We start from the raw sequence: 22,941 nt of genomic DNA on the forward strand, positions 1-22,941 counted from the left end.
CTGATCAAATCTGTGACAGTTTTGTAGTTATGATATACTTAATAGAAGTTGCACACAATCATAAAAATTAATATTTTTTAATGACCTTTATGTACAATGGAAGGGAACACTAATATAGAAATTGGAATTCTTTACAACTAAACATGAGCTTTAAAAGTATTCACCCTCTATTAATGTAACTATAGAATTTAATGTACAATCTTCTAACTACAATATTAAACATAACTTTTCATACAGCTGCTTAACCATCTAAACAAAAAATATACATTGTACATGGTGCACATGTATATGCATTTCAGACTATTTTAGTAAGTTCTATTTAAAATGTTTCACGCTCATCACTGCTGTACAAATGGCACCAAAATATTCCATAATAATTTATCTATGAAAAAGTCAGTTCTCAATATAATACATAATTTAAATATCAAAGCTATTTTTAAGAGGTAAGGTGTGTGGTGTTTCAAAATGGCATACAACAAACATACCTAATTTACTAGAATAAGCTTGAAACATTAATTTCCAAACTTTTATACTCAAAATCTAAAACATTTCTAACAAGATTAGTTGATAAATAACCTGTTTCAAATTGCTGTCATATACGCAACAACGAAAAATGAATTTATTCTTTTTAATAACTGTCTTCCATCTCTGGAAAAGGATGGTAATTTGTTTTATATAATTTGGAAGTTTATATGTAGCCACATTTTTAGTGTTTTATTTATTAAACACTTGAGCACTTGTGACAAAAAATCTAGAATTGTCTCCTTTTTAATTAAACAAAACCTAAACATTTATACACAACATATTCATAACTGACATTTATTGCTCTAACTGGCTTGTACAGTTATTACAGAACCTTCTAATTATGGGCATTTGCAAGAAAACAAAACTTGTGCACTACCTTGCAAAACTGACTTTTGCATGGATTTCTATACTAAGGAATAAGTTTTATCATCATTACAATATGTTTACTTTTTTATGCCTTAGCCTTCTGAAACTGCACTGTATGATGTGAAGTACAACTCCTAGTGACATGAAACTTTTCAAATATATATATATATATATATACAGTATACATATGCACCATTCAAAACTGAAAAATGCAAGAAAACTTTCATTTAGGGGGTAATTGGAAATACCACCCATGATTACCTACAACAGCCCTATTTCTACAAAAAATTTGAGCAGAATACAAGTGAAAAATCAAAATTTCTAGACTAACCAAAAAGAGACAATTAAATACTGTATTAGATTGACCCACAGTGTTGTATGTAGATATAACTGTATTTATGTCCTAGATCTGCACTCTTGTCTCTTTCCCATTAGCATCACAGAAATTAATTCAAAATAACTTTTCCAACTGTTCCCACTAACCTAAACAAATTCATGGAAGCAAGTTTTACTGAGAATATGTTTGCTACATTAGAGATAATTACTATAACATATTAATGTATCTTTTATATTTGTACTATCAATTTTTAATGAGCAATTGACTGTGACTCAAAACCTATGTTCTGAGGAAGTGACAATCTTTCATATGTTCTAAACAGACTGTGTTCTATCAGTTATCCCACCTGAACTAGTATTATTTGAGGCAAAGATCTATTTTGATATTTAAGCATTTTCACAATTTTATTGTTGAATAATTGTAACTCTAAATTGTGAAACTTGCATCTCAATAAAAACTAGATCAAAAACTATTTTTTACTTATTGTTTTGAACAAAGTAAAATACATGTATAGAAGCAATACTTACACAAATAATACAACTCTTAGAACCAACACACATTATAATAAGAGAATTACTTGTAATGATTTGATACAAATATCTTATTTTCATAATTTGTGGTATGCACACTCACTTTCTAAAAAAATTCCTTCAAACACAAGTCACCTTTCTCTTACATTACCCTAAACTTCAACATATTAAGGCATCTTAACCTCTGTATCAAAAATATGTCCCATTACAAATGTTCAACAATTTGGAGAAAAGCTTATTTTTAAAATCACACTAGTAAACTTGTTTACATAGCTTATTTAAAAAGTTATCTACATGAAAATCTAAAATACTTCTAGTTAATCACATTTTTGCACTTGATATCTTTAGATTTACTCAAAAAATAAAACTGACCATATCACCATAAAAGTGCCATTTTACTATGGAGAACACATGTTGTAATGTTTTTATTTAAATATTAAAAAACCAAAAAACTGCATGGAAGGTGCTAATAACTTCCCTCTCACATTATAAGACTTGGCTATATGAATTCCTTAAAGTTGAACACAATATAGTTTTGGAGTTTACGTTTTCCAGAGATCAGTAAACCAAAATCAACCTGTCAGTGAACTTCACGATTTTATCAGTATATATACACATGTTATGTGTACAATTATGACATGTACCAACTTCTGAAGGCTATTATAGAACATAAATATTTTATTTTTACACCACCATCATCACTGTAATCTCCACACAGAGAAATTCAGCATCTTGAACATATGTCTCAAAAACAGACTGTTCATTTGCTAAATATTTCTAAGGAAAAAAAAATGTCTACAAAACAAAGTTTGACTTCTGAAAATTTCTACATCACATTGATATGTTTTAACTACAAACTACCATTAAAACTTCAAAAGCTCATCAACATGTGAAAAGATAATTGCATTGCAGGAAATAAATTTGAACCAGTAGTTTTTATTTTCTGGTGTTGAAAGTCTGTAACACACTGAACACTATTCATTAATAAAAACTAACAACCAGCTTTTGATAGGTAATATAATGTGTTTATAAATTATATTACTAACCATTCTTTACTAAGTCATTATGAATGATCAAGCTGCCAGTGTAGCTGATATTGGCACAAAATACCCAGAGTTCTAGCCTAAGTAAACATATTTATTATTTCAACATTGCTTCAAATATTTGAAAACAATAAATCACATGCCAGTGACATCCAATCTTAAAACATCAAATTTATACCATGGAAGCCAATAAACTTAAAAATGTATTTCTGCCATGAATAATTTCGTTTCACAGTCAACCATAGTTAAATGAGTTAAGCCTGACCATAATCTGTAAGGACTTCATATAACCTTACTTCAGTGCAAATCAAGACAAAAATATAGATTAAGTTGGGCTAGGCAACCAAGTAGAGTAACTCAGTTTTTAAGTTTAATTTAAGCATTAGATAAACATTAGATTTTTTGTTTCTTTTCCTATTTTTATACCTACAAAATTGAAATTAAAATCAGTATGGTTTGTATAAAACAAAAATTTTGTGTCAAAACAACCCTGCATCAATCATCCGTACAGACATTTTATTTCAAAGTGTTGTTAATAATATAAGCAATTACTGCTGCATGTTTTTAATTTAAAAAAAAAAAAATTCATTACAACATCTTTCAAATATTCACCAAAATGATGGTTGCAACTCAAATCTTATCCCAAATACTAATTTGTATATCATAATTTAAAACATGAATGGAAATAAATCCCACACAATGAAACTTAATCTTCCAGAACACCAGTAAACAGTTCTTCTCTCCCAGCAAAATGATGTTTCCTAAGTAACATTTCGAGTTTTTTTCGTGCTTTACGTTCTTCTTCCAATCCTTTAGACAAAGCACTTGTTTCCTAAAAAAACAAGTTATTTACCTTTAATAGTTCAATCCAAGAACAAAATTGTATAAAAAAAAATCTTTATGTTTGAATTTTAATATACATATCTGAACCCAAAATTTCTGCTCTAATCCAACAAACTCAGTATAATAAAACCTATATAATACACTATTTGGTCATCAGTTATCACAGACTAAAACTACTACCTTCACCTTTAATTATGTATCAAATACATTTTTAAATGCCTGTTGCTAATCACAACTGTTGACAGGATGTCTGAAGAGCAAATGTGACCTAATCCTTTTTCAAAGGTAAAAGTTACACACTGAAACTGGTGACAAGCAGGCTTGTACACATTTCTTTACTGGACCTTCACGGGTAGGCTATTCAAACAAATGATAAAATATTATATGCAGCAGTTACTGAAGTATATAACCTAATAAACTGTGGGATACCAAATAAGGTTTTGGTTTCAGTATAAAAGTGTGATATTTCAATGATTCTCTTATTTTTGGTCTTATTCAACTATTGTGTTCCTGCCCTTGACTCCAGCAGCCACACAGAAGATGTATTAAATAGAGATTTTGGCCTGTTTGATAACATAAACACTGTAGTATAAATAAATACATTTTCAAGTTTTTTTGTTTTTTTTTAATATTTGCTTATTCTTTGTTTAAGAGTCCCAGATGTGCATTTAACAAATCTTTTGATTGCTTGGTAAATGTCAGAGTACCTGAATACCACAGTATCACAAAAAAATACACTTCAGAATTCTGAAACATCCTTACAAGGAAACAACAGAAGATACACCAGAGTACTTCAATAGCTGTACATTTAAATTTTTTACTCTATGTTTACATTACTTCATTGTGTATTACTTTATGTAAGTTAAAAGAGTGACTGATTTTTACAAACCTTTTTTAAGTGCACCTTTGAATTATTGCCTCTTATGTGCTAAAAAGACAATAAACTTCTGATAAACTTTGAAAAAATCTTTATGCAGTTCTGACAGACTTCTTGGTATAGAATTTCCAATGTAAAAAGTTAATTTTCAAAGTTGAAGTTTGAGTAGAAACTTAAATAAAAAACTGTTTAAATTTAAATTAACTTGTATTTCTTTTTTGTTAGTTTCATTTGATCATTAGAGGAAAACATCAGTATGGAAAAGAGTATATTCCAAGAAAATAAAAATAGATAAATTCTTACAGCCTTTAATTCCTTCACTTGATCTTTCAAAGCATATACTGTATCAACAAGGCTCCTGTAACAAAGGAAAAAACAGTTTAAGCAACATAGAAAACCCATAATAACTGTGATTCTACATAATTTTCTACAAGCATAAATATCATCTAAAACAAACTAATTTGCTTCAGTAGACTTTTATTAGTCAAAACATAACTGTTTTCATTACATTACAACATTCTAGCTTATATTAGACATATGACTACAAAAAACAAAGTTGTATAGTACATATCTGGTTTTGTTGATGAATATGTGAGGCTACTAGTTAGACATTAAGTATGCTTCTGAACTAGATGAGGAAGCTGAGTTTCTGTACCCATCTACAATCTTTCATTTGAAAAATGTTTGAGATTTACTGAAAACATACATTTTCTTCCATTTTTACCAAAGTACAATAAGTGTTGAAAATAACAATACAGTAATGAAGACATTACTGGACATTTTATTGTTATAGAAATACCTTTGTTAAATATTCTGATATCTTACCAAAGAATAAGCTACAAGTGAATATTTTTTTCATCTGACAAAATACAACTGATTCATGTATTTTAGCAGTGACACTGTCTTTTTAGACTTAACTATATCACACAAGAAGTAAAATATTATATCTTAACTACAGTAATAACAATACTTACAATTGTTACTAAAGAGTTGTGAATCAATACTTATGTTATAACTACCTACTCAAAAACAGTTTTTTCCAGCAATAACATTAGGGCTATAATAATACAATGCACTGAAAAAAAGAAGTAAGTCTTACTTTTCTTCTACTACAGTAGTTGTGCCATTTGTTTCTTCTACTATTATCTTCTCTTCTTCAGCGATCAACACCTGAGGGCTATCCAGCAGAACTGTGGAGAGACAAATCTCACTGATATGTAACCAATTAACTTTTTATCTAAGTTAGTATTAGTAAGTCCCCATAAACAGTTTATAAGCAAGCAAACCAACTAACTAATGTACAAAGCTTATGAGTTTGATTTACAGCTGTTATTGCAAATTTTTCCATAATTAAACACTTAAAATGACACACTGGTAAACAACATATCTAAGTATATGTACACACAAAATCATAAACAAAACATCAGTAAGACTCATTTTGCACTTAAAATAACAATAACTGTAAAAATTTACTTGAATAAGGTTTGTAAAATGTAATAGCAAAAGTTACAAGAAAAAATTGAGGTTTAATATAATGTGGATTTCACTAAATACTAAAGTTATCTTTTGTAATTATATCAAGCAGAAGAATACAAACATTTCATGATAAATGCTTTGTACAAGTTTAAGTTTGGAAAAAAAACCCAAAAACTTCTGAATGTTTACATGCATATAACAGATATTTTGCCATGAACTGAAAGAATCAGACTTTCATGAGGAACAATGCTATTTAAATAACTGTACAGATAAAGAAACTATGAATCAAACAAACCTATTAGCATATGCTAACAAGTACATAACAAAACACTGCTCAAATGTGACAACAAAAAAACCTAGAAAAGTACTTTACACTAATGTTTCTCAAATAACACAGTAATTCTGTTACTATCAAAATAAAAATTATAGTGAAATTCAAATTATATAAGGAATGTAATAAAGATATTCTGTCATTTAAAAGCTAAACACAAGACATCAGTCATATAATGGGCCTTTTCCTTCGGATCACTTTTGAAATAACAACAAATGTAACATTTTAAAAAATAACTGAATGTTAATAACAAAATTATGGTTGGGAGTATTTAAAATGAGGTGACACAGATGAATGATGAAGAATATCCACAGAAATAAAAATACTGTTTAAGGAGTATCTGAAAATTGTAAAAGTTTGGACACATCACTTGATTTGATCAAAAGTTGGCTGCGTTTTAACAGGCAGAATCTAAGGGGAAAAAGGGGTGCAAGGCAAGTAGATACTCAGTTGGTTTGATGATCTTAGAAAGTGAATTTGAGATGGGAAACTTGAATAATGAGAGTTAATGTAAGGAATATAAAACAATAGAAAACCACAGTCATATAACCTCATAAATGGACACCTAATTAAGTGATTGTGTTAATTCTGTTTTAAAAAAAAGTTTGTTTTTTTTATTCACACTGGTTTTTGGCATCATTTTAACATTAAGAAAATAAAACTGAAAAGCTAAAATTATAAACACTTATGATAATAAAACCACTTTTATCGACTTTGCTCCATAAGAAAGTTTCTAAGTAAAATAAAAATCAAGCTTTTTTCCTTACAAAAACAAAGTTAAAACCATGCCCTTTACTCTAAAAACTGTCCACACAAAATTAACATGCAATATTCATAAAATTAAATGTTCACAAGCAGTAAACAAATATTTATTAAAGTAAAACCTTCAAGTATTACACCAACAGAACAGATAACCATGCACTATAGATATTTGACAGATATAAAAAATCCTTATAATCACATAAAAAAATCTTATTGCTCATATCATGTTAATAAAGTCTAATTAAATCTACTAACACAAATCCAAGTCAACCATAAAATGTGTTAACTTATAACCAAGATCACAAAAACCTCAGATATTTAGAACTTTAATTTGTTTAAGACAACACTAAAACCATTAAATACTTTTTGATCATATATTTGTATGTCAGATTTATTCAAAAGTCCAACGCGAAGAAATAAATTTTACTGTCCTTAAAAACAATTATAGAATTTTAGGTTGCATTTGTTGCATTTTCAGTAATATATTTTAGATTGTTACACATTGAATTACATACAAAATTGTAAGCTTTAAATTTAATCATGTAATTCAGGCTTCAAAAAGCTTCAGATTTTTCTAATCACACACATGGTAAACACTTTTCTTCTTTACACTTTTCTGTCTATTTACATAAAATACTTTAATGTCTTGCTTTAACCCATTCTTTTGTTTCTGAATTTTACGCAAAGCTACATGAGGGCTATCTGCACTAGCCATCCCTAATTTAGCAGCGTAAGACAAGAGGAAAGGCAGCCAGTCATCACCACTTCCTTACGGCTTAAAGGGCAAGCATGTTTGGTGTGATGGAAATTTGAACCTACAGCCCTCAGATGACAAGTCAAGTGCTTCAACTTCCTGACCATGCTGGGCCAGAAATAATGCCATTGACACCCCTTTTTTGTTTTTCCTAAAATTTTTTTAAGCTGTGAAATTCCCAAAATTTTGTTATGAGATACAATTTTGAAACAAAACATTGAATGTGTCTTCCTTTTGTCTTTGACTCTTTAAATACTGATCAGAAAGTTCCATTTGATTTATACAATTAGTTTCAACTTGATTGATATTCATTAACATATATACTTGAAACTTTATTTTGCTGATTGCAATAGTCACCTTTCTCACCTATAAACAATTAAAAACATTGTAGAAATTAACAAAGATTCATCAGTGACCTAGGATCCGACCTTTGAAAATGATATAAGGTCAGAGGAGATAACAGTTTTACTAACAACATTCTTGGTGAAAATCAATTTATATCTAATAAATATACTTTATTTTCAGTAAATTATATGTTTTTCTATTTATGTGTATTATATAAATATGACAGAGTTAACACAGGCATTCAGTAAAAGAGAATTTCAATGACTAGAATATTCTGCTGCAGCTTAACATACTCTCAAAACCTAATAAGATTTAACTGTTGTCTTACCACATAAGAAAATGTTCATAGCTTTCTAAAAAATATAGAGTTGAATCATTTACAGAAGAGAAAAGTGTGTCTACAGAAACTATAAACATATTCCCAGATCTGAGGTTTAATCTTAAACCTTCTAAACTATATTCCATTATTGTTCTCTGAATAAGCTAGGTCATTTTTCCACAAGGCTGTAAATTACTTTTGATTCTACTTTATTTACTCTAGATTGAAGTAAATAGTTTATAATGTGCTAAATCCTTCATTATTTATACTTTTGTCTTAACCTGTTTTTAAAGCTGACTTACATTAGTATTTGATCTGGTCACATGCTGAGGGGTTATAAAAGGGTGGGAATGAAAGAAATTTGTAATAAATATCAGAGGAAGAGAAGAAAATCTACATAAGATATAAAACTATGATAATTATTTTTGTAACTGTGTTCTTAAGTACAATAATTTATTTGCACATATAAATCTATACATTGTAACATGCAGAAAATATGTTTATAAATCAAAAAGTGTGCTGTTTACAGACAAGACTCCTCTTAAAAATTTCTTCATTAATTTGTTTTTAAATTTAATAAGCAAGTATTCAATTGACACCTGAAAGGTACTCCCTGGTCCAGATAGTGTTATTTAATTGTATTTATTATTAGTTAAGATGACAAACTCCAATTCAATCTAATTACTCTATAGTAGTTCACTTTCTCCACCACTTCCAAATAATCCCAGCAAGTTAAGCTTCTATACTGATGCTGTTTAAATTCACCATGAAGAGAAGCCCTTACAATAAAGTTAAACTAATTAATCATTCAAATGTCACTCCAATATTTGAAGGCATTAATAAAATATTTTAAATATAAACAAAAAAAGATAATCTCAGCTTGTCACTTACATGTTGTTTATCCTGTATACACTCAACTATTTAAGCATTGTTTGTTAAAAGCCAAAAGTAAGTGATCTATTTCAAAACCTTTCATGTAGGCATGACTCAATGAGATAATGTTAACGTACAAAAAGTACCTACTCAAAAAAAACAAACAACTACTTTAACAATACAAAAAATCTCAAGTACAAATATTTTTCTCAAGCTAACAAAACATGTTAGAATAAATGCATCATTACACAAAGCAAGTACATCACAATGAATTCTCCATCACCCTCTTACCATCTTACATGTAACTATAACCTATACAAGTCTACCTAAAATCAGGGTTTCTAAAGTGGTCAATCCGACCATATAAGAGATGAATAAATAACAAGAGGTCGAGAGGGGATTTTAAAGTGGCCCCTAGGGTAAGGTTGGCTACACAACTAACCACTCTACTCCAAGTAGCAATGGTGAGTAAATGATGATTGTTCCTTTGCTTGAATTTTCCACAGTGTATAAATCCATAAAGTAATGAAAAATACATATTTAAATACAAAGTTTAATTTAATTACTTGTTTTATTTTATGCCTTTTAAAAAATATTCATTTGGGGTTTAATGACATCTTTATAAGTTCACCAAAGGGTCGACAACTCAAAATAATTTCAGAAACCCTGGTGTAAAAGAACAAAAACAAAGATTTAGCATTACCCCATAAATTATATCTACATAATAAAAAAAGAGCCACAAATATATTTCATCCAAGATATAATGGATAACAAAATCATGTACTTTTTAAGCTCATTTTACTTTAAGTAAAATGTACATCACTGTTTATGCACTTAAACAGTAAAAAGGCAAGCATAGTGGTGATTCTACATCAATTCTGGATAACAAATAAACAAATAGAATTTCTGAAAGAAAAGTCTTCCTTTCCATGTAAAGTATCATGTTTAACCCCTAATCAAATTACAATAATTTTTTGACTGTTGTAATGGAAAAAGTACCACAACACCAAGTGGTTGCTCGAGGTGACGAATTACTATAATCATCAGAGTCTTGGTCATTCACCCACCCCCCCTGACTACGTAAAGCCATTAAATGATGAAGGTCCACTGGATGGCGTGAAAAGAAAAATAGAGAAGATATCAACATGCCAGCAATAAAATAAACACTTAAGTTCTACTATTAATATGTAACAAAGAAAACTACTTCCTAAAACCCCATTAAAGCATTTTAAACATGTATGACCAAACTACATTTTAAACCTGTTTATAAAGTAGAACATACTAAAAGAAAAACATTCAATTAATTAAATGAGATTAAAAAATATACATAAACAACTTATTATAAGGGAATTAAATATTTCATTGTTCTTAGCTTGCTTATTACTCCAATATAATAATAAGTTGTACAAAAAAACAAATACTCAAAACTTTATTCATCTGAGTAAATGTTTTCTTCTCTTCAATTTACCTACAAAGTAGAATATCGAATAAACATATGGAAAACAATTTTAAATAAGAAATATTCTTAAAAATTATCTTCTATCACAAGAAAGTTTATATAATTTTTTGTATTTTAAGAAATTAAAATTAAATTTAGCCTTAATTTCCATCAATGTGAGAAAGATAAAGACCACCATTGATCTGACAACACGGTTATTCACTGGTTAACTTTCTTCTGTAAAATCAATACATTTAAGGAAAAACATTCCCTCATCAGCAACAAAATGAGAAAAAGACAAGAACATAAACTATGAAGAAAAACCATAAGCATAGTTAAGATACACAAAACATGCCAAGTTTCACACTCCAGATTACATAATAAAGTTCTTGTAACCCTTACTCTTTATTTATTTCTGACAATGAAAAGAGTTATATATTTAGATGTTTTTAACTATTTTTCAACCTTTATATATTACAGAAAAAAAAGTGGTGCAGTAGTTTATCACACTTCATATCCATAAATTTAATTTTGTCTATTCTGTATTATACATATTCAATACAATTTCATCTACTTAAGGATCCTTACATCACACAACATAATTGCATGGCAAAAAAGGTTCCAAATAAACTGCAGCACAGAATCACTCACAAACATCTTAACAATTGCACTGTCCCAACATTATCCATAATTCTTATTCATCCTTTTCTTGATAAGTGTAAATTTGAAAATGTCCCTAAGACTGTCAAATATTTCTACTTTCATGTCTAATCAAACAGAATTATTAAATTCTTCCCTTTTTTCCAACTTAAAGAATTTCTTCTAGTTAAAATCAGACACTATTCTAAATGTGCTCACGGATGTTTGTATATATGATAGTTGCCAAGATAACTATATTATCAAAACATCATTTAAATAACAAAGCTTTTGAATGCCCATACTGTGAAGAAATAAACCATCCCTTTGAAAAGTTTCAAAATTCTGACCACTGACCATTTTGACAAACAAATAAATATTAATCAAAGAAATGCTCATTAATAATCAGTTAAATATGAAGCCATTTTTAGCATAATTAAGTCCTAATTTTATCTCCTATATACATAAGTAGTTTTTGTCTCATAGCTGAACAGATTAAGATACACTAGTGCATATATATATCTGTATGTGTGTGTGTGTAGCACCATTCCTATAATAATAGACTTCTCATGTGCATGAATTTTTTTCTCTTACTCTGTTTAATGTTGTTTACAGAATGTGTTTATTCTGGAACACTCAATACAAGACTATTTAATGGAACACAGATTTTACATTGGAAGTACTCATTTCTTCTCAGTATTAGGAAGTTCTGGAAAGAGCTTTTGGAGTTAAAACTAAACTTAGAAGAGCTATACATAAATATTTGTTAAAGTTATCCCATAAGTTGAAAACACTGAAATAAACACCTGCAAAATGAATAACCTGTGGAATGCTTGCTAAGTAAAAACAAAACATGAACACAAAATGTATTATTGACTTCTTCATAATGTACAATTTCTTCATTGAAAACAGTGCAGCATAATACTGCAAAAGAATTAATTTCAAATACCATTAAAAACAACATTCTAACAATTACAAATGGTACATGATCATTGCCTTAAAGTACAAATTAAATCTCACAAAAACATCACTTTCAAAATTGAAACAAGAAAACCATGACAAATTTATTTCTAAAAACTCTGATTTATACTTTTAAGAGGTGCAAATAGGTTTAATTCTCATATCTAACCTTTTAGATACACACATTTATTAATTATTGACACCCAGAATCTGACACAAAAGTATTCTAAAATATCTTACAGTGAGCAGAATACCTTAAAAATAGTTAAAAATTCAACAAACAAGAAGCCAACAGCTATACAAACTCATTCACAATAGTAAGTTATTCTTTTCTTAATACCATACAAAAATATGTTAAATAATATTAGTAAATACAGCCCACAATGCACAGTAGATGTATCTGAAAGAGATGCTTTATGCTTGTGCATGTATGTACAACATTTCATTTAAATACAGCATTAGTATTTACAGTAGCAATTCTCCCATATTTAATATATGGTAAAAATAATCTACTCACTTACTGTTTCCTTAGCATATGAAAGGGTTGTTTGATAGATTTAAAACCATTTTTCTTCAAGAAACTCCAAGTTCAATAATACTCTCAATAACAGCAACAACAAACATTTGATACATGTATGCTCAGTAACAAATATTTTATTCTTGGATGTTTTGGAATATACATATTTCAACTTCAGCTAACTATACTGAACATGGTACATTATTTGATACAGATATAAAGCTTAAACACACTATAAAGTAATTAAAATACATCATAAAAGTATGAAATAAATTAAGAGAATCAAATAAGCAGAAAACAGAATAATGCAATGATATTGTACAGGTATTTATAACAGACACAACTGTAGAGAAAATGTGTTATAATTTTAATTTGGGAGTTCATTTAAACTAGACAGACTTTTTTTAATTAAAAGTTCAGTATTTGATGACTTAGATGAGATGACTCTAAAGTTCATAATCAAGATGGGTGGTTAGTGTTTTCACTATGTGTGCAAATTGTGGAGGCTGGATAATTTGATAGCTCTTTACCAGTTCTGCTTGATACTTCCATATGTTCTCAGACTAGCAGGTGTAATTGTCTTATAGTTTTGCCAATGTAAATGTCAAATGTTCATTGTCACTGCCATCATTTTGCTATTCTTCATTAAACTTTGATTCCTGTTGTATGAATCTATTGCTAGTTTTAAAGTTTGTTTACTTTTCTATCAACCTGAATATCAATATGCTTTAAAACTATGCATAAGTAAAAATACAGAAAACAAAGAATATTTTCTATGGTCATTACTTTTCCACATAATTTTTACTCAAAATTCTTGTGTATCTTACTTAGTTCTAGTGCATAAGTGCAATTAGATTTAGGAATATTAGCTTCAGTTTGTAAATAAATAATACGAACCAAAATATTAAGAATCTCACAAAAGCTGTTAGACCAGTATATGAAACGACTTTCTAGCCTATCATCAAATATAAAACTAAGGACAAAGATCACATTCAGTTTATCAATAAATAAAAATTCACTATGTTAGGTTACAACAAATTTTTTTAACATCTACTAATAGCAAAATATGTTTTTAAAGATTTTCCTCACAAGGAAAGGATTGAATAAAGTTACAGAAATCAATTTTGTATCTTTTTACTTTTCAGCCAAGATCTAATGTATTTACGGTTTAAATTTCTAATGTACTTTTAAAGTTTTAATAAAATCTTCATTTATAATAAATACATGAATACTTGGTCACAAAAATCAACTTATATAAAACCTTTACATTTTTTGTGATCATAAACTAAATGTATCTGTGAAAAAAAAAACTTGATTTTCTTGAGACCTAAAAACATTACTGAATTTCCAGTATCATATCAATTAGATTGTGTATTTTATATGTTCAAGTGAATATGCAATATCATAAATCAAAATACCAAAACATATACACACAAAAAAATTTAACTATTAATCCTTTACATACAGGTAAGGGTCATTTATATGCAAAAACGGCTCGTTTGAGTTGAGAAAATATTTTACATAGAAGAGCGAACAAAGTTTCGACCTTCTTCGGTTATCGTTAGGTTCACAAAGAAAGAGGTAACTGACCGGAAGCTGACCACATGTTTGAAAGGGGTTGTGTAACTGTGTGTCGAAATGTAGAGGGCGGTATTAGATGTTTGAATATATAATTTTATTTATTATATTAATATAGGTATAAAGGCGTTCCTTTATATTGGTTTATTTTGGGTTTAAGTTGTTGTATAAGTAAGGCTTCTTTAATTTTGCATTTGTTTATGTTTGTTTCTTTATTTAGTATTTGAGTGTTTTCTATGGTTATGTTGTGTTTATTTGACTTGCAGTGTTCGAAAACGTGTGAAGGTGACTTTTTATGTTCTTTGAATCTGGTTTCCATTTTTCTACTTGTTTCTCCAATATAGAAACAAATGAAAAAAGCCAACACAATTTCACAAACCCTTTATTCCTACCTACGTAAAACCGACTCACGGACACCGCAAATATACGGCATCCCCAAACCTCATAAACCAGATTGTCCATTACGACCAATAATGTCCACATATGAATCGTTTAATTACAATCTTGGTAAATACATAGCATGGGCATTCTCCAAATATGTAACATCAGCCAGCTCATTCATCAAAGACTCTTTTAATTTCAAGTCTAATCTAAATCAACTTAATCATAAAGCCTTAATGGCCAGTTTCGATGTTATATCCCTCTTTACAGAAGTTCCAACCACTGAAGCCTGCAAGATAGCCTTAGAACTCTATATCCGAGACCCTAACCCAACTATAGAAATTCCCAGTAACCAGTTAGCAACCCTCATAGAATTCACCACGATAAAGACAAACTTCATGTTCAACAACCAAAACTATATACAAACAAATGGCCTAAGCATGGGCAACCCAGTATCACCAGTTCTAGCCAATATTTTTATGACACAAGTTGAAATACAAGCAATTAACACAGCATTACATCCACCACTATACTGGTACAGATAACACGGTTGAGGGATTCAAATCTACAGAACACATACTTAATTTTTTCAATCACATTAACTCTATACATCCCAACATTAACTTCACATGTGAACAGGAAGAAAGCAATCAAATATCATTTCTTAACCTCAAAATTACAAGAACTGACACACAATTCAAAACAGAAATCCACTGAAAAATCACCCATACTGGACTATACATTCCTTGGGACTCAGCACATGAAACAAAACAAAAACTAAACATACTAAGAAACCAAATAAACACAGCCATAAAACTATGCTCACCAGATAAAATTAACGATGAATTAGACAAAATAAAACAATACTTCATCAACATCAATAAGTTTCCTCCACAAACCGTAGAAAACATTATACGCACACACCTAGACAGAAAGCAAAATCAACCAACTAAAGTAAATACAGCTCACGAATCAAAAACCACGAAACCATATACTGCTGTATACCATATATTCGGACATCAGCAAACAAATAACCAACATTTGGCAAAAATTAGTAACAAAATATGACATTCCAGTTAATACCAAATTTATTCAAAAACCAGGCACAAAACTGAGGTCTATACTATGTAAAACCTACACTGACAAACACCACACCAACATTATTTATAAAATACAATGTGATAACTGCCACAACTTCTATATTGGAGAAACAAGTAGAAAAATGGAAACAAGATTCAAAGAACATAAAAAGTCACCTTCACACGTTTTCGAACACTGCAAGTCAAATAAACACAACATAACCATAGAAAACACTCAAATACTAAATAAAGAAACAAACATAAACAAACGCAAAATTAAAGAAGCCTTACTTATACAACTTAAACCCAAAATAAACCAATATAAAGGAACGCCTTTATACCTATATTAATATAATAAATAAAATTATATATTCAAACATCTAATACCGCCCTCTACATTTCGATACACAGTTACACAACCCCTTTCAAACATGTGGTCAGCTTCCGGTCAGTTACCTCTTTCTTTGTGAACCTGACAATGACCGAAGAAGGTTGAAACGTTGTTCGCTCTTCCATGTAAAATATTTTCTCAACCCAAACGAGCCGTTTTTGCATATAAATTTCTCAACAAGTGGGTTTCTCGACATCACTGAGGTAAGGGTCAAATTGCTTGTCATCATTTTTTTTGTAGATTTAAACTCAAAATGTTATTAAACTATAATTTAATGAATGTGTGTCAATAAATATGGCATTAAAGTGTATTTTAAAATTCAAATTTTAGTATTAAATATTATTTCATTTCTTATTTCAAAAGTAAATTTAAAAAAATAGTTAAATATCGAGTTTTGGGTGTCACATGGTACACCATCATCTCCTTGTGCTCAGATTACATTTTACAACACCCATTTCTATGACATTCCTAATTTATGTAGAAAGGGGAAAGCCAATGTAACTTTGTAGAAATTGAAGTGTGATGATAAAAGGTGATATTCTGACCATTAATGAGATTTTTTAGACATAAATACAACTTTCTTACAACCCCTGATAAACTACAGTGAATATATGTGGTATCAGCATGGTAATTTATAATATTTGGATATTCCAAAATTCATATATACATTCCACAATAGTTTATTTTTCTACTTACTTCAAGAATGAAACTACATTCTACATTTTAAGAACTAGATATAATTGTCTTCTGCATATCTTTAATTTACTGTTCTACGTTTGAAGAAAAAGGACATATTTGTAAACAGTAAAATATATATATTAGAAAAAATTAATACCAATAAAGTTAAGTAAACAAAATCAAAAGGAAGGATTGCATTAAAAACAGCAAGTCAAAACCTCTGACTAATTATATTAGTTTGTTATAAACTAAAAACAAGCCAAAACAAAATAAATTAAAAAATAATAAACAAAAAATTATATCTATATCACCTTTCACTATTTGCAGACAGTTGTGGGAAGGTGACTGTTCCACAAAGTAAAGAACAAAATTAATTGAAAAATGAGAAAAATAAGGTACTACCATTTAAAAGTAAGTTAAAAACTTACCTCTTGAAGTTAGCACACCAGCCCCCATTATGGTAGAAAAGCTCTAACTGGTAGCCCAGTAAACAAATTATAGTAGCATGAAGAGTCCCATCCAGTTCTCTAAATAAACTAGTACTCCTTTATTTTATTTATGCGAGACTGGGAAATGGAGGTTAAGACTGATATACAGTGTATCCCCACCTCAATGTGGGTCTTATTTCTTCAGCCACCTCCAAAACCCAAGGTACATTTTATATCCCACATTATAGCTTGAACCCTGGGACTTTTTAATAAGTGTAGCATTTTTGTTTTGGCTTGTTTTTAGGTTATAACAAACTAATATCATATATATATACATATATACACACATTAAGACTGATATACAGTGTATCTCCACCTCAATGTGGGTCTTATTTCTTCAGCCACCTCCAAAACCCAAGGTACATTTTATATCCCACATTATAGCTTGAACCATGGGACTTTTTAATTAGTGTAGCATTTTTGTTTTGGCTTGTTTTTAGGTTATAACAGACTAATATCATATATATACACATATACACACATAAGTACTGCACAGTAACCAAAATGTTACTATATTTTACAAAATACTGGTATGTTAGTTCTAAGACTAAGTAAGAAGAGTAAGAGTACTTTTTAAGTTAGTTTTATGCTATTTGATATGATATCATGAGCTGCACGTGCACCATGAGTTACAACTTGTCTGGAGGGATTATTAAACACAGTTAAAAACAGCAATAAAACAAAAGATTAATAAATATAAATAGATGTGTATATACTGTTAAAAGCTTTAAGTTAACTGTGGTTTTCTATTACAATCTACAGTTATTCTAGATAGAGAAAAGGGTAGTTTAGATTTCCTAATTTTATCTCATGGTTACAAGTTACACACAGAGATAGAGTAGAGAAAATAACAGGCAAATTACTGCTGCTTTTATTCTAGAAACAAAAAATGACACTTATTTAGAAGTACTTAGGAGGTTTTAGAAATTATGAAAATAAAATTTGACAATTTACAGTTAAAAGAAAAGTATTTTTAATCTTAAAAGCAAAATCACTTTGCATGTCGGGTAGTCAACATTCAAAAAGAACAAAATTCATGAGCAAATCTTTATGTAAAATACCTGTCAAAATAAATCTGATTCTTTTGTGTACAAAAGCCTTGTAATATATATTTATATTCTGTGAGATTTGATGAATACACACACACATTATCAAAAGTTATCTTGTGGTTACATAGTAGCTACAATGCACTGGCCTGTAGTAAAAGTTAATTTAAAAAAAAATTATGTTACTTAAATTAGTTAACATAAAAACTTAAAAAATAATATGCATTTAGAACACACAAATGAGTTAATTATGTGCTGTAACATTCATTAAAAAACAAAAGCTCTTCACATTCAGTTTTCTGGATCCAGTGAAAGTAAAGAGAAAATTCTAAGTTTAAAGTATTTTTAAATAAATTTAACAAGACACTGAATCCAAATAAATAACAATGTCAACAGCACTCAAAAGGTAAAGAATAGCCAAAGTAATTACAGTAGTACATTGTTATATTTTCTTATACTGCATAAAAATATACACATTTCATAAAGTAGTATTCAAACGCTATAGAAATGATTAATATTAGAAAAACCAGACCTACCTGAATTCACAGTATATCTTGCTTTTGCACTAGTACAGTAAGCTTCTATCACTTGCAAAATCTTCATGTCACCTTCATAATTTTTATCGTCCTCTACTTTGAAAAAGATAATTGATGTTTCTTGATAAGCAAGTACAACTAAATTAGAAACATACTCAATTTCACTAGAAATTGCATTTATAAATTAAAAACTAAAAAATTTTAACACATCATAAGCTTAACAAAACTACAGAAAAAAGTTTCACATTACTTTAGTGTTAAACTTAAAAGCACCTTAACTTCAATGATGGAAAAACTTTGTATTAAAAGTCAGAATAATAACCAGAAATTAATGTACTCCTATGCAAATTTTCTATATAGTGAAGAATGTACTGAAAATCATAATAACGACGTGTAGGTATAAAAACAAGAACTTGAACACCTGCTGAACTTGAATCAAGTGCACTTATTTTTTAAAAAAATTATCCAAATGTAGCTAAACTTCCAAACTGGTTATTTAGAAAGTGAATGATATTCAAATGGGCAACATAAAGATACTTGGAGGAGCCCATTACTGTTGAAAGAAATAATATACAACAGTAATAAGAAAATAATGGGACTGCTTACTGAAAGGTATAAAATATATTCAATATTTTTCAAATTTATCTTTATTTGGCTAACATGCATTAAGAGTTACTGATGAGCAGTGGAATTCTTCAAAATTAGTATAACCCAATAACACATGATGATAAAATGTACATTGAACTAAACCACCCTTGACCTTAGACTGAAATTAAACAATTTTCAGAATACTAAGTTTGTTTATTACTAAAATGTAACTAAACCTATGCATACAGATGGGATAAAAATACACAAGTAATGCCCTTTTACAGGGTGTTGTTCAATAAAATGTCAGATCTACCAAATATTCATTTTAACCCTACAACACTTATTTAGTTCATGGTAGAGAAGAACAAATACCAGAGACAATATTCAGAAATACTTATAAAAATTAAAAAATGGAGATTCTAGGTGCCATGCAAAAGCAATATGTACACCAGATTATGGAAAAAAATATTTCTATTCTTCACAGGAACATCACCTTACACTCTAACTTATTAGTCTTAGTTAGACTAACATCAATTCATAAATGTGTCTGAAGTACAAATACTTTTGTAATTCATGTGATTTTTTTTGTTTACAATAAATGAACATTTATCTAAAGGCTTCTTATCTTTGGTATCGATACACATAACAAATTCAGAATTATACTTTATATTTTTTTTACAATATGGAGTCAATCCAATGAATTAAGCTATCACATATTGAGTTAAGCAAATTAACAATCAATTTAAAAAAGAAGCACAAATGAAGAAAATACATAACTACTATAAGTTCACAAATATTCTACTTCAAACGAACTACTGTTACTCGCATCTTCCTTCCTTAAACAATGTGGGAAATATTAAACATTGAAAATCCAATATTTATGTTTTTATAATACAGGTTACCTTCTGATATTGCATGTTATGAAGTGATTACTATAAGGTTACTTATAAGTATATCAGATGTATATCTTTTAATACAGTTTTTATAGTAAAAGATGTTTCTCTAACATAAAATGCAAGGAAGTTTCATAAGGCACATCATAAAATAAATAAATAAAATTAAGTATCTAAATGCGAAGGAAAAATTTAAAGCAGTTTTTTTTACAAGTGCTTATAAACAGTGTAAAAACAGATATTAGTTAACACAGAAAAACAGTACCCAAATACAATCATTTCTGCATATCTTACATTAAAATCCATTAAGAAACTATACACAAAGAAATTTAAAGAAGTATACACGGTACAACTGATAGCAGCAATGTTCATTTGAGTGATATGATTATGAGCTGAAACACTAAAGAAAAGCACCATATATCTCACTGTTTTCATTTACATCATTGTTAAATCTGATTTTGTGTCACATAGCTTTTCTAACATTCCTGGTGTACTTGTACAAATATATTTCTTATTCTTCAATAATTTGAAAATTCACAAAACTTATCTGTTAAGCATTTTATATATATATATAAACATTAGCAAGTCACCAGAATTATTCTGTACAGTTGTTTGTAAAAAATCTAACTTGTTTCAAAAATGCCACTTAGCCAACTACATAATTACTAATTACAAAATATTCTGGTTTCTTCATCATTCAACATTAATAATATAATACATTTACTCTATGACTGTTGTTCTTTAAAATTGTTGAGATAAAAGTGTTTAAAGTTTCAAAGTACAAACTTTTTTCTTTACGTCCTGCCTTGGCCCTCCTCAAAATGACCTCTTCTTTGGCTGACAGTCCTAGACATGGTCGCATTGGTGGATGAGGCTTTAAACTCCACATCTTCCACACTCTACCTGCACTTGAAACATTTTGGCTGGCTGCTGTTGGAGTAGCTTTAATGTCATTAACTATTGTTGTCCCTGTACACGACAACCCAGCACCTTGCTAAAAAACATTACTTCACTTAAGTTTAATGGGCAACAATCAAAAACACATTACACTCTAAAATGTTTTATGACATGACTGGTTTTATCAAGATGAATGTAAAAACTACCATTATCATCTCTTAATAGCTCTGACATTGGTAATAATTCATCCAAGATGTTAAGCCAAAAAATTTAGTTCAACCAACTTTCTGAAAAGATAGATAATAGATAAGACAGATAATTCATATCATAATTCATAAATCAGAATTATCATGACACACAGAAATGTGGTTATAAGTAATTAAGATAAAATATTCCACAAGGATCATGTTTTATGACATTTGTCTCACAGCTTAAGCAATCAACTCATTTATTCTTGGAGGCAAGATCTTAAAGTTGAATAACAAAAACAAGCATGAAAAAAATGAATGCTAAGGCAATTTAGCATTACACCTTCAGATCCTGTTGATCCCCATTCAAAATGTTTGACCTATCAATGAAACAGTTCATAGATTACAGAAAATTTGGGAAGGCTATTTTTTCCAATACATGATTCGAAATTTGTAGTTTTACCTTTAAAATTACTAAATATAAAATTTTCATTACATATTTTATTTCTGTAATAACTTAAGAGTTACTTTTTAAATACAAAAAAAAATGCATACAAGAAAATGACATTCCCATTATAGTGTTTAACATTTAAACAATAACATTCCTAGCAGAAATAACTACTGCTGACAAACTTTAAAACAGCACTCCTGTACCAACCCAAATTGTTTTCATGGTCAATACATTTTTCCTACTTGTAAAACAAAAACATGAAATCAAATTCTATTATCAATATTTAATAATAAGGAACATAATATCAATAAACAATATTCTTTCTAGTTTTGCTTTTTTTTCCCTTCTTAACTCAAATTATGTTTTCATGAAAAATGTATTTTATATTTCTTCTATGGTTTTTCTTTTGTGTTTAATTTTCAAAATTGTTTAAGTAAAATTTGTTAAACTTAGAAGTCTCCTTCTAAAAGTTAAATTCTTAATTTTGCATTACCTCTATGATAATTGCTATGAAAAAGTATCCGTATCTGCTAAACTTTCAATGGCTTAAAAAGATATTTTAATGAATGCCTAGGAGAAATAAACTTCAAAGGTATAACAATAACTAAAATGTTATAAATAAAACTTTATGTTCTATAGTATTTACCATATGTATGCTAAAAATAGCATAAGTAAGAAAAAAGTAAAAACTGCACTAATTTCAACATATTGATCACTCAGACCTCACCTAACAAATTTAACTGAATTTTATTTAAAATAAGAAACAAAAGTGGTTGGTTGGTTGGTTGGCATTTCCTGGCAAAAAGCAACAAAGC

General features: G+C 28.8%; 1 protein-coding gene across 10 annotated transcripts in view; it reads right to left on the bottom strand.

The window, feature by feature from the left end:
* Nucleotides 1-61: 61 nt before the first annotated feature.
* LOC143225464 (rho guanine nucleotide exchange factor 7-like) overlaps nucleotides 62-22,941 on the bottom strand; it is a 74,724-nt gene continuing 51,844 nt past the window's right edge. For 7 of the 10 annotated variants that reach the window (XM_076454921.1, XM_076454919.1, XM_076454925.1 and 4 more), the window contains 5 exons: nucleotides 21,377-21,584; nucleotides 19,110-19,205; nucleotides 5,621-5,711; nucleotides 4,825-4,879; nucleotides 62-3,633 (listed from right to left, as the gene is read on the bottom strand). In XM_076454921.1, coding sequence (XP_076311036.1) covers nucleotides 3,508-3,633; nucleotides 4,825-4,879; nucleotides 5,621-5,711; nucleotides 19,110-19,205; nucleotides 21,377-21,584 — 576 coding nt within the window. In that variant the 3' untranslated portion in view covers nucleotides 62-3,507. The remainder of the gene's footprint in view (nucleotides 3,634-4,824; nucleotides 4,880-5,620; nucleotides 5,712-19,109; nucleotides 19,206-21,376; nucleotides 21,585-22,941) is intronic. The other 3 variants (XM_076454924.1, XM_076454927.1, XM_076454923.1) reach the window with 1 other exon arrangement.

Source organism: Tachypleus tridentatus, chromosome 9, assembly GCF_004210375.1.
Source record: "Tachypleus tridentatus isolate NWPU-2018 chromosome 9, ASM421037v1, whole genome shotgun sequence".
NCBI lineage: Eukaryota > Metazoa > Arthropoda > Merostomata > Xiphosura > Limulidae > Tachypleus > Tachypleus tridentatus.